This window comes from Macaca nemestrina, chromosome X (genome assembly GCF_043159975.1).
Source record: "Macaca nemestrina isolate mMacNem1 chromosome X, mMacNem.hap1, whole genome shotgun sequence".
Lineage (NCBI taxonomy): Eukaryota > Metazoa > Chordata > Mammalia > Primates > Cercopithecidae > Macaca > Macaca nemestrina.
Genome location: NC_092145.1, coordinates 16,006,220 through 16,019,228, shown reverse-complemented (window position 1 = coordinate 16,019,228; position 13,009 = coordinate 16,006,220). Strand labels below are relative to the sequence as shown.

Below are 13,009 nucleotides of genomic sequence, written 5' to 3'. Positions count from 1 at the left end.
AAACATGCTCATTGTGGAAGACTTGCAAACTACGAAAAAGCATAAAGAAACAGAAAAGCAAACCCCAGCTTTAATTGCATCACTCAGTGGCAACCACAGTTAACATCATGGCTTTTTTTTTTTCAGTCATTTTGAGATCATACTGTGTATAATTTTGAATACATATTTTTTACTAAGCATGAAAGCATACTCATTTCCCACTGACAATAGCTTTTTAATAAGTGTGAAGGAAAACATGTCTAGGCTTTCAATATCAAACTAGTGTTGAGATAAGGTTAACAGATTACAATCGCAGAATTTATTCTTTCATATCTCTATTGTTAAAAATTCCAAATATGAAAGGACTTCAAAAAGTTTGTGGAAAATTTAAAGATAAAAATTAAAATCTAAACTTTATTTCTCAACATAAGCTCCATAAAGACGAAGATACTTTGGTAAATGATGATACCAGCCATTTAGAAAAGAACTCAGGGTCCTGGGAGTTTAATGATGTCAATTTAGTCTTTTTGACATTATTAACAGAAGGAAAACGGGTGCCCTTCATAGATTTTTAAGATTAGGAAACAAACAAAAAAGAGTCAGAAAGTGCCAAATCAGGACTGTGAGGTGGATACCTAATGATTTCCCATTAAAACTCTCACAAAATTGCCCTTGTTAGATGAGAGGAATGAGCTAGAGCATTGTCATGGCAGAGAAGGACTCTCTGGTGAAGCTTTCCTGGGCATTTTTTCTGCTGAAGCTGTGCCTAAAGATGTGCTAAAGATGTTGTTGTTCTTTGGCCCTCCAGAAAGTCAGCAAGCAAAATGCCTTGAGTATCTCCAAAAAACGATTGCCATGACTTTTGCTCTTGATTGGTCTGCTTTTGCTTTGACTGGACCACTTCCACCACTTGGTAGCCATTGCTTTGATTGTGCTTTGTCTTCAAGATTGTACTGGTAAAGCCGTGTTCCTCTCCTGTTACAGTTGTCAGGATCTTGATCCCATTTGTTTGAATTGCCATTGAACACTCTGCTGCAGCTGATCTGGGTGCAATGGTTTTGGCGCCCGAGTGGAAAGTTTGCCCAACTTTTATTTTTCAGTCAGAATTTTGTAAGCTGAACCAAATGGGATATCTATGGTGTTGGCTATTGTTTCTTCTGGGAATTGTTGGTCCTCTTCAATTACAGTGCAAATACATTTTTTTCCTTGCAAATTGATGTAGATGGCCTGCCACTGTGGGCTTCATCTTCAACATTGCTTTGTCCCTTGTTAAAACTAGTTACTCATTTATAAACTGCTGATTTCTTTTTCTCCTTTTTTTTTTTTTTTTTTGAGACGGAGTCTCACGCTGTCACCCAGGCTGGAGTGCAGTGGCACAATCTTGGCAACCTCCACCTCCCAGGTTCAAGCAATTCTCCTGCTTCAGTCTCCCGAGTAGCTGGGATTACAGGCACACACCACCACGCCCAGCTAAGTTTTGTGTTTTTAGTAGAGATGGAGTTTCACCACATTGGCCAGGCTGGTCTCGAATTCCTGACCTGTGGTGATCCACCCACCTTGGCCTCCCAAAGTGCTGGGATTACAGGTGTGAACCACTGCACCCGGCCCAAAACACTGACATCTAAACATTGGACTAGATAGTGATTTCAATCAAATGGTCAGAAAATTTCTCATTATCAAAAGTAGAATCTTTGGGGGAAAATATTCAATGTGCCATCAGCAAACACTATGTTATACACACCTTTTGATGACACATCAGTGATTGACATGAAAGTTAAAAATTGCTATCCAAATATTACACACATGTCAACTTTAAGGCATGGGAAAAAAACAAGATAAAAATTTGTCATCCCTTTTAAGTTCCAAAATTATCCAATAGAACAGATAATTTAAATGTCAGGAAAAGGCTTTTTTAAAGCTTCCAGAAATACTGACAAATTGCATAAATAAGCTTTGCCTAATATTTTTGTCATTTAAGATGTATTCTTACTTTATTTTAAAAAAACACTCTGAAGTCTTCATATCAGCTTCACCCATTAAATAATAGTACTATTCAATTAAAATGCAAAGCAAATTTATACTTAGATTTCAGTAGTACATGTTCATCTTTAAAGGTTATAATTTGTTTTAAACAGCAGAGCCATCTGTCCTATGACAGCTCACGTGAGCTTAATTATTGGAGAAGTCTAAGAATTTCTCCTGCAAACATGCATCGTGCTGAACTGTACTGAAAACATATTTGACTTTGATACTTCTATCTTACAAGGAAATTACACTCTCAAGTTGATTCTTTATATGAATTTAGTATTGAACTCAATATTACATTCACAGTTTTCAGTAGTATAAATCACTAATGTCTGCCACCTTCTACATTAGCTATTATCTATTATATATTCAACAAGCAGTTATTACTTCTAGAATTTCCTCATTCATGATTGCTGACTTGTTATTGTAATGATTATATTTTTAGTTCTTTCCCATAGACAATTTTCAATATAGAGTTGTGTAATTTATTGCAATCAAACAAAGTTATTTATTTGGAATCGATGGTTTGAATCAAATCTTAAAAGGCATGTATATAAAATTAGCAGATGCTACAGACTTTGGAGGTAGCATTATTACCAGAGATTATAGAACCAAGATTTTAAATATCTCAGCATATTGGGATATTTAGGTTAAAGTCCAGCGTAGCAATGTCTCCACTTGGACCTACAATTGTTCTTTCTCCAGAATCCATCCATAAGGGAGTATGTCTAGAAGATCTGAAAGATGACTTGGCAGTAGGTCTAGATCCAGAGAAAGGGATTGAATTGCCTCATAGGAAGGAAGCCACTTACGGAACATGTCAAGGCCCACAGACAGTAATTAGGCTAATTACTAGAAGGAGAAAGATTCTCAGTATAGTAGTTTCATTTGTTCATTCATTCAACAAATATTGAGGTCATACTATTTTCAAGACACTATACTAGCCACTGAGGGATATATGGGGAGCAAAAGCAGACAAGGCCCCTGTCCTTAAGGAGCTCACAAATATAATTGGAGGAAATATGTAAGATAATAAATTATGATGTTATTATTTAATCAAATTTATATAGGGTCTATGCTGTGCCACGTACTGCTCCAAGCATTTTACATGTAGTTGACCCACACAACAACCGTATGATGTAGGTACTGATATTATCTCCAATCTACAGATGATGAACCTGACACACAGATATGTTAAGTGACTTGCTCAAGGTCACCCTACTTGTAAGTGGCAGAGTCCACATGCTTACCTCCCATGCCATACTGCTTTGAGATAATGGTACAGGTACAGAGTGACAGATTGTGACTCTCACAACTTTTTCTCAGGTGATTTAGTGCCACTAGTTGTTCAGCACTTATTAACTCAACAAACATTTCCTTAGGGTCCCACTGTGTGGCTGGCACTGCACTGGGCAATGAGGATCTACCGATGAACAAGACTGATTTATTCACTGCCCTCAATGGAGCCTGCAGGCCAACAGAGAAGGAAGATATTGAACAAGTGACACGAAAAGGGAAGCATAGAGAGTAATGGAAGCTGATAACCTGGGACTCTGGCCCAATTTCAGGAGGCATATGTCTCCATCGCTCAGGTTGTCCTTTGCCTCAGGCCCGCGGGGGAGCAGACCTCGTGGTACCTCCTCCTGTTAGACAAACATGGCACTATAGGTCATCTGTGTGAGATGGAGGGAACACAAAGGAAATTGTCTAGGGATCACAAAAGAGATGGAGACGGGGATTCCCCCCATGACACCTACACCTGGAAAGAGAGCATCAATTGCATGGTGGTATCCATGGTGAAAGGTGGTATTAGTGTAATCAGGCAGCCATGGAACACCTTTACAGCAGCTTTGTGGCCACGGATACCTTACTGTGGGAGGCAGAGAAGAAACAGAAGACAGCTTCAGATGCCATATGGAGAGAGCTGTGTCCATGAGCTCTTAACGAGAACCTGCAAAAGAGGTGACTTTGGTGGGGTACTAAGGGTCCCACAGTAGCAGGTAAGCACAAAATCAGTAAAACATCATACTCCTATTATTGTGATACAATTTTTAATCCAGCTAGTGTGATCTGGGAAATGGAAATTAGAACAAGGGTAAGTAAAAAGTTCTGCCTTCATGCTCCAAAAATCAATTATACAATTAGAGGATGGGAAGCTGTAGTGGGTTGGTGGTCCTCAAAAATATATGTCCATGCCCTAATCCCTGGGGCCTATAAATGTGATCTTATTTGGTAAAAGGTTCTTTGCAGATGTAATTAAATTTAGGATCTCAATATGAGGTTATCCTGCAGGGCCCTAAATTAAATGGCAAGAATCCTTGTAAGATACACACAAAATAGAGACAAAGGGAGGAGAGAAGGCCACATGAAGATGGACAGAGATAGGAATTAAACAGCCACGAGCCAAGGACTTAGAACCACCAGAAACTGGCAGAAGCAAAGAAGGACTCTTACGGAACCTTCAGTGAGTGCGTGGCGCTGCTGACACCTTCAATTTAGAGCTCTTGGTTCCAGAACTGTGAAAGAGAATACATTTCTGTTATTTTAAGCCACAAAGTCTGTAGTAATTTGTTACATCCGCCCAAGGACAGTAATATAGGGACCCATGGCTTGGCAACAATTTATGTAAAAAATATCTGGGCAAACAGCATGAAGTCACTGATAAAGAAAGCAAATGCAGGGCCAGGCCTAGTGGCTCACACCTGTAATCCCAACACTTTGGGAGACCGAGGCGAGAGGATCACTTGAGGCCAGGAGTTCCAGACCAACCTGGCCAACATGGCAAAACCTAGTCTCTACTAAAAACATAAAAAATTGGCTGGGAGTGGTGGTGCACACCTGTAATCCCAGCTACTCGGCAGGCTGAGGCAGGAGAATTGCTTGAGCCCCAGTGGTGGAGGTTGCAGTGAGCCAAGATTGCACCACTGTAACACTCCCGCCTGGGTGACAGAGTGAGACCCTGTCTCAAAACAACAACAAAAAGAAAGCAAATGCAGTCTTTGGCTGCCACAAGAGAAACAGAGTTAAGAGACTGAGGAAGCTAATCATTCTGCCACATAGCTGCAATACTGCACTCTGCTCTAAGTGCCACCTTTTAAGAGAGACATTGATGAATGGGAGCCTAGCCAGAGACAAGTGACTGGAACCGTGTTGGTTCTGGAGAGCTTGCCATACAAAGGATGAATTGGTAGCATTAGAGATGGGATCTTGGAATAGAAATCAATGAACATGAGGATAACCTTGGAATATATGAAAAGCTATCTTGTCAAAGAGGAAGTAGTCTTGTTTTGTGTTGTTCCAGGAGGCAAAATGGGGTTTAGCAAGTGGAAAGTAAAACAGAAGAAAAAACTAACGACTGTTGATTATAGAAATTCAAAACATTGGAAGTATTTGAAAAGGGGAAAAGTGCTGTTTCCTGATTCCAGAGACATGACATCTGGTCCTGCCTCTGTAGTTAATTGGTTGTGTGACTCTGGACATATCATCTCCCGTTCTGTGGACCTCAGTTTTCTTCTATGTAAAGTTATGGGGTTAGGTTGGATGCTTTGGGAAAGCATTTTTTTTTCTTTTGGTTTCCTAGTTTACGGTTTAATAAAACTGTTAAGATGTTTTACAATTTCTGAGTGCATAGTATATGCTAAAGCTAAAATCTGGGCTAGGTGTTTTATTTTTTGAGACGGAGTTTCACTCTTGTCACCCAAGCTGGAGTGCAGTGGCGCAATCTCAGCTCACTGCAACCTCTGCCTCCCGGGTTCAAGCGATTCTCCTGCCTCAGCGTCCCGGGTAGCTGGGATTACAGGCGCCCGCCACCACGCCCAGCTAATTTTTGTATATTTATTAGAGACAGGGTTTCGCCATGTTGGCCAGGCTGGTTTCAAACTCCTGACCTCAGGTGATCTGCCTGCCTTGGCCTCCCAAAGTGCTGGGATTACAGGCGTGAGCCACCATGCCTGGACTGTGCTAGGTGTGTTAACATGCACGATCTCATATAACTCTCTCCACACTACAGGGTAGGTATGTTCCCCCATGATGAATTGTTCTCGGTGTCAACTTGACTGGATTAAGGGATACTCGGGTAACTAGCAAAGCATTATTTCTGGGTATATCTGTGAGGGTGCTTACAAGAGAGATTGGCATTAGAACCAGTGTACCTAAGTAAGGAAGATCTACCCTTACCCATTGTGCGTGGGCATCAGCCAATCTGCTCAGGGCGCAGAACAAAAAGGTAGAGGAAAGGAGAACTCACTCTTTCTTCTGGAGCCGGAACACCCTTCACCTGCTGCCCTTGGACATCAGAACTCCAGGTTTTCTGGCCTTTGGACTCTAAGAACAGCACCAATGGCTCACCAGGTTTTTAGGCCTATGGCTTCAGACTAAGAGTGAAACCATTGGTTTCCCTGGTTCTGAGGCCTTTGGATTGGGACTGCACCATGCTACTTGGCTTTCCTTGTTCTCTGGCTTGTAGATGGCCTGTCGTGGGACTTCTCAGCCTCCATAATCACCTGGGCCAATTTCCCTGTGACTCTCCTCTCCATGCCTCTCTCTCTCTCTCTCTCTCTCTCTCTCTCGGTTCTCTCTGGAAAAACCTAATACACACCCATTTTACAGATTAGAGCACTGAGATTGAGAGAGATTGTGACTTGCCCAAAGTCATATAACCTGTTCATGGGTGAGCTAAAACTTGAACTCAGATCCCCCTGCTTCTAGTATCCTTTCCACCATATCTTGCTGCCTCCCCTACATAATAGCGACCCTTTGCCACACCTGAATTGAGCAAATTATACAATTCATTGTCAAAGTACTTCTCAGAAATCACTTATCAGGCAATATTAACTATCTCAAACACCCCAAAGAATCAGAACGTTTCTGAGCAGACAAAATGGTTGGTGCCAAGCCTATGTGTTAAAGCCCATAAACTTCATTCAGAAAAATTCTTAGGGCCTCCTCACCCAGAGTGTATCCCTCTTCATTTCGTACATAGTGTCTGTTCTTCCTTTCCGAAGAGAAAGGCAAGCTGGAGGGCTGGTCTGTAGCATCCTGGGAGCTTGAGACAGCCTGGGTTGTTAGGCTGTGGAGCATGGAGGCAAAGGCAAAAAGATTAGCAGTGTCCTGTGGAGTCTCCACAAAAGGGGAAGATAAATGGCAAGGTCAATGAATCTAGCTCTTTGGAATTCCATGCATGAGAGGCTCAACACAGGAAGCAGGTCAGAGAGGTCTAGAGGAATATCTTGAACCAGTGACTACCCAGCCAGCTGCAGAGGTTTTTACATGGTTCTGGGGACTCTGGGATGGGAAGAAGAGGTCACTACCCTGAGAGTGCAGTACAGTCCAACAGTATATACTAGGTTCTGATATACTACTCTGGATTTTTAGTCAGTTACATGCTACAATTTAAAAAAATCTGTGGGGGAAGTCAAGAGGAAGAAGGTAGACATGGACCAATAGGTGTAACAAAAATTAAATATTGACAATGAGAGCAAGGGAGCTGACAGGAAGACTACAGAAAGAAATATGATATCCTCCTAACGCTAAGCAGTGTGAAGACACAAAGGCTGGCACTACTGTACTTATTGCCGGGTACTTTAGTGGATATCCATAATGACGACTCACCGTTATTGAGGTGAGGTGGTATTCTGTGCCTTCTGCATATGAAGGCAGAGATAAGTGCAACATATTATAAAAAGACTTCCACCCACAACGACCTGAAGAAAAAAATTTAATGCCCCAAAGAACAATTGCGGTTGTCTAGCAAATGCAACGATGTAGAAATTGACAGAGCAGAATGAAAGAGATAATGCTTTAAAAATAATATTAAAGGTAGCTGTTAAGGAATGTAGTAAATGTGGGAGAAGGTACTCAATAAATACATTTTAAAAATTAAACTCAGTTTGGACCCTGCCTAGCTCCCATTCTGGAGAGGTATCTAAATAAATGAATGGATGAGTGAATGTATGAATGAAAATTATCTGGCCTGAGGTCACCCTTTCACTAGGGTTGTTCTATGGTTCTTGGAGCTAATGCAGTGTCAAGGTGTTGGAGACGGAGGACACCTGTCTTATCTTCAATCATCATCCACACACATTACCACTCAGGAGGTCCATTATCCCTATATGCATCATGTGTTCCAGGGCCCAAAGCTGTGCTGTGTTCTTGCCATGTTGGGGCATGGTTTCTGCCAATGCTGACTAGGATGCTGTTTGCCTTGGCACTCCTCTATTGTCCTCTCTGTTCTTGTTTCCCTGAAGGTACTGCTCAGCAGAACATTGGTCTGACCTGATCTTTGCACTAAAAGATCCTTTCTCATTTCTCCTCCCTGCAGCCTGGGGCATCCTGCTCTTCTAATTTGAGGAAAGGCTTCTGTAATCATGTAGTTCCAAGACACTCTATGCCCATGACACTCCTTTTCCCCTCTCCTCTGAAAACCTACATTCTTAATGATCTGTCTATGGAATAGAAAAGCCAAGAAGCTCTGCAGGCAATCTTATGCTTTCCTGGTGCCATATATTACTTCTCCTAAAGTAATGAGCATGAGGCTGGCCATCTGTTTGAATATGGAGAATATAAAGGGGAAAATGCGCCATGTATTAGTTGTCATATCCCTCTCCCCTCTCAGTTCAAAGCCAGTCAAGAAATAAGCCAGACATCAGAGATACAATTTGTGTATTGGACAAATATTTTTAAACATTATGCTCCCCCAGCATTGCTCTAGGCACTAAGAATACAGCAGCGCCTGAAGCAGACAAAATAGCAATCTACTATTTGCAAAGATGCATTTTAAAACTTGGCCTAGTCTGAGGCCAAAATGACTTCCTATTCCTTCCCCTCTGAATTGAATTTATCCATTTAATCACAGACTGAGTGGCTAGAAAACTAGAGCCACCCCCTCCACTCTGCCTATCTGGTTCCTTGCCCGCACTGAGCATACTGCAGGAAGGATTTGGGAATGGAGAAAGGAAGGCGATCAGCCTGTAAGCTGGCAGTTCTGAAAGAGGAAGGGCCCAAGTGGGGCTAAACCACACATGTGGAGTAACCCCTTCCTCCAGTCTCACCGGTCAGCTAATTGAGGAGTGGAGGGCAGAAACCTTCTTCCATATGCTTCCTGCAGGAAGACAGTTTCTATTTCATGAGTGGAAGCAGAAGAATGAAAAGAAGGAAAGTCATTTCCTTTGCAATTAATATTGCAGCTTTTTATCCAGAGCTTGAATTATTCTTGAATTTTTAATATGATGTAGGTGAATTTCATTTATCTATGAAATGATATGCTAACTCCTTTATTTAGGTCTTTTTTAATGCTAAGTGTCTTTATTACTAATCAAGAAGGCTGAATTATACAAGGACCTTCTATTTCCATTAATTCAAGTATCCATTAAAAGTTATCAGTATTGCACTAAATATGTTACAGGAGTGACTTCAGATTTGTTTTTCTGCATTTCTTTTCTTCATAACAGATAAATGACATTTATAAAGGGGCTGAAATCTAGCCCTTTTAAAGTTTCACCTTTATGTTTATACACACTCTTAAAGAATATAAATCCGAACCTGACTCCTTAAATCCTTGATGTGCTAGTCCCCGGCCTCTTTACCCTCAGATACATTCCTTGCACTTCTTTGCTCTGTTTTGTATTGTTTCTCAGGTCCTCGAGTGAGCTGAGTCTAGCTAATAGAAGGCAGACTGGAGCCCTGGGGACAGAAGCCAGGGTATTTCTGCCTCAGGCTGCATCTCCAATAGTGGCCATGGCTCTGCTGTGGCCCCAGCCGCTGATAGGCCCACAGTGATTCCGACTTCTGCCAAATGACCAGGCCATAGGCTCCAGAAGTACATTTCCTTCTATTGCCCCCACAACCTAAGGATGGTTCTGGCCTCTGCCTCCTTCTAATCTCTGGGCCGTTTCACAGAAACCCCAATGGACTGTTCCGCTATACTACCTGTGTAATCAATTCCTTGTATTAATTTCATTATTAAAATTAAAGAAGTGTTCTTGTATTCTCACTCCAAGGGTGGGAAGCAGGGGTAGTAAGCTAAAACTTGCCTTGGAAAATACCTGAATAAGTAATGGCGCTGAGGCCCAGTTCAGCAGCTTCAGATGAGATGAAAGGGGAAAAAGGAAAACTTAGGCCTGGGCCATTCTCAGGCCACTCACCTCAACCCTAAAAGCAATGACACAACTCTATCTATGGTTGTATCTGACTGCATTGGATGGGCCCACACAAAAATGACTGCAATAACACTTGCCTTTTGATCATTCCAGAATCCAATGGGGAATGCTTTAAGAGTCCTAGACAAACTGCAAAGTGTAGTATAGCAGGAAACACATGGGTCATACCTGAGTTCAGTCCTGGGAGACTAGCAAGATAATTAATTCATCTGAGCCTCAGTTAATATGTTAAGTACCTGGAGTTTAATGATCTCTACAAAAGACTGTTGTGAAAATTAAATAAAGTATATACAAAAGCATTCCGTAAAGTGCTATGCAGATGTTAGCTAGTCTTCTGTATCAGCTTAATGCTTTTTTCCCATTAATATTTTTTAGCTTCATTGTTTTAGCTTTCTTAACTTAAAATTGTGAAATCATTTCAAAGTTGTAAAAACAGTGCAAACAATTCTCATATACCTCCACTTGGATTCCCCAAAATCTATCACATATATTCACAGCATAATTTCAAATTATCAGAAAACATTGATATATTGCCTATATACTGTTATACAACCTAAATACTATAGTCAAACTTCACTAATTATCCCACTAATGTTCAATTTCTGGTCCAAGATCATATGCCACAGTTAGTTTTCACAATGAAGTTTTAGTTGTTTTCTTTATCTGGGAGAGTTACTCGGTCTTGCTCTTTTATGATCTTTGTAATTTTGAAGCCAGTGCAGGATATCCTCAAGTTTAATACTAACATTTTGATGATTTGTTTATTCATGCCATCAGGGGTGATATAAAAAAGGAAATACAGTGTCCTAGTTAAGTTCACAGACCCTAATCGGAATACCTGGATAACTCTGGCTTCACCAGACAGTGTAACCTTCAGTATTTTGGGGACTGTGTCCTCATCTGTCAGATGAAGAAACGTCGGTAGCTATCGCCTAGGGTTATTGGAATTACTAAAGGAATGATTATGTGTCAAGTGGTTAGAACAGTTGCTGGCACGTATTAAGTGCTGTGTGTTAGCTAATGTGAGGAGGTGGGTTTTGGCAACTGCTGAAGAGACAAAAGCAGCAGCAGGTATTTCAGTTATGTGCATCCTTTGCTCAACCCTGCCCAAAGAGCCAAGGCCAGACTCACTGCCAGCAGGAATTCTGGCCCACCATGAGTGCACTGTTCCTCTCAGCCACAGGCCTGAGCGCTTACTCCCAAGGCCCATGAGATGAGGACTTGCTTGATCCACACTGCAACATTTTTTTTTCTTTTTTTTTTTGAGACAGAGTTTCGCTCTTGTTGCCCAGGCTGGAGTGCAATGGCGCGATCTCGGCCCACAGCAACCTCCGCCTCCTGGGTTCAAGCCATTCTCCTGCCTCAGCCTCCAGAGTAGCTGGGATTACAGGCATGTACCACCACGCCCGGCTAATTTTTTTTTTTTTTTTTGTATTTTTAGTAGAGATAGGGTTTCTCCCTGTTGGTCAGGCTGGTCTTGAACTCCGGACCTTAGGTGATCCGCCCGCTTCAGCCTCCCAAAGTGCTGGGATTATAGGCGTGAGTCACTGAGCCTGGCCCCTGCAACATTTCTTTAGCACAATAGGTATATGCACTAGGAACTGAGCCCATGTTTCCTCGCCCATCAGTTGTTGGTAAAATTGTGTCAAATAAATTTTTTTAAAGTTGCAAAATAATTAAGTCCACTTTTTTTCCCTGACAACTACTCTCAGAACGCAGGCCTTCAGGGTTCGTTAGTATGCATCCAGCACTTTGCCCATGGACACACTCACTGTATAACCATAATGATAACCTCAGCCCTTAACCTCTGCCTGTGCTTCTTGCTGAAGGGGCCAAATCACTCAGACCCTCACAATACTCACTGTATTGGCCAACTGTGGGCAGACTAAGCAGTGAGGTGAAGCGGGAGTTCCCCATAAGGCTGGATGGGGGAAGGGAAGGAAGCTTGAACTGACTGATTCCAATAAGCTAAAAATCACGTTAAGACATCCGTGAAAATGTGGTAAATGACAACCGTTCATTAAAAAATTAAGCAATAAAAAACCCTTAATATAAAAATAACAATGCCTACATATGAATAGCAAATGACATTTTACAAAGCAATTTTGATTCTTTACCTTATTTGCCCTGCCAGACACCATCTTATAGGTGAGAAAGAAAAAGGATTCAGAGAGAAATGTGGCGAAGCTGATACTTTAATTCAGGTTTCACCTCTGAATACAGCACATTTTCCACTTAATGAAAAAGAAGAAAATGCACACTAAATATAGATCAAAGACCAACAGGATTAAAAGACTACCAAAACACAGAGACTGAAATGTAGAAATGCAATGAAACCAGTTTCCGTGAAGTAACTCTGGTTTCTTGGCAGTCAAGGACAGTGAGGTTTTTCAAGAAAAGGGACTTTCACAAGGTCTTGGGTGCAGGCTGAGCAATGTAAGAAGAGGTAGGGAAGTGGTGTGTACACATATACCTTTGGACCAAGTTTCAAGCTACCGTAAAATCCCTTCATGTTTGACTGCTTAAGAATTAAATGAGTTCAATGGGTTGAAGACACAGACCACGAAGACCATACACATGCTACCTTCAATGCACAGGTGGCATCAAGCACACTGCCAAGCACAAAGTACACTTTCAACATGTATTTGCTGATTTGGCTGGACTTTTATCTATGCAGTAACAAGGTACAGTGTTATTAAAAACTCCTACAAATATCTTACCCTCCCCAAATTAGGTATTGCCATAAAATACCAGTTGAACTCATGTAGAAATGGTCAAACTTCTTTTAATTGTGCAGGTCAAGAAGAAATTAGAAACTTAGTTCCCATCAACAAATTGCTTCCACATTA

The 13,009-nt window shown here is 41.4% G+C and overlaps 1 protein-coding gene across 1 annotated transcript in view; it reads right to left on the bottom strand.

The window, feature by feature from the left end:
- Positions 1–1,281: 1,281 nt before the first annotated feature.
- Positions 1,282–13,009, bottom strand: part of LOC105481350 (ATPase phospholipid transporting 11C) — a 216,443-nt gene continuing 204,715 nt past the window's right edge. The window contains exons 29-30 of the mRNA XM_071089210.1: positions 6,954–7,072; positions 1,282–4,520 (exon numbers count right to left, since the gene is read on the bottom strand). Coding sequence (XP_070945311.1) covers positions 6,971–7,072 — 102 coding nt within the window. The 3' untranslated portion in view covers positions 1,282–4,520; positions 6,954–6,970. The remainder of the gene's footprint in view (positions 4,521–6,953; positions 7,073–13,009) is intronic.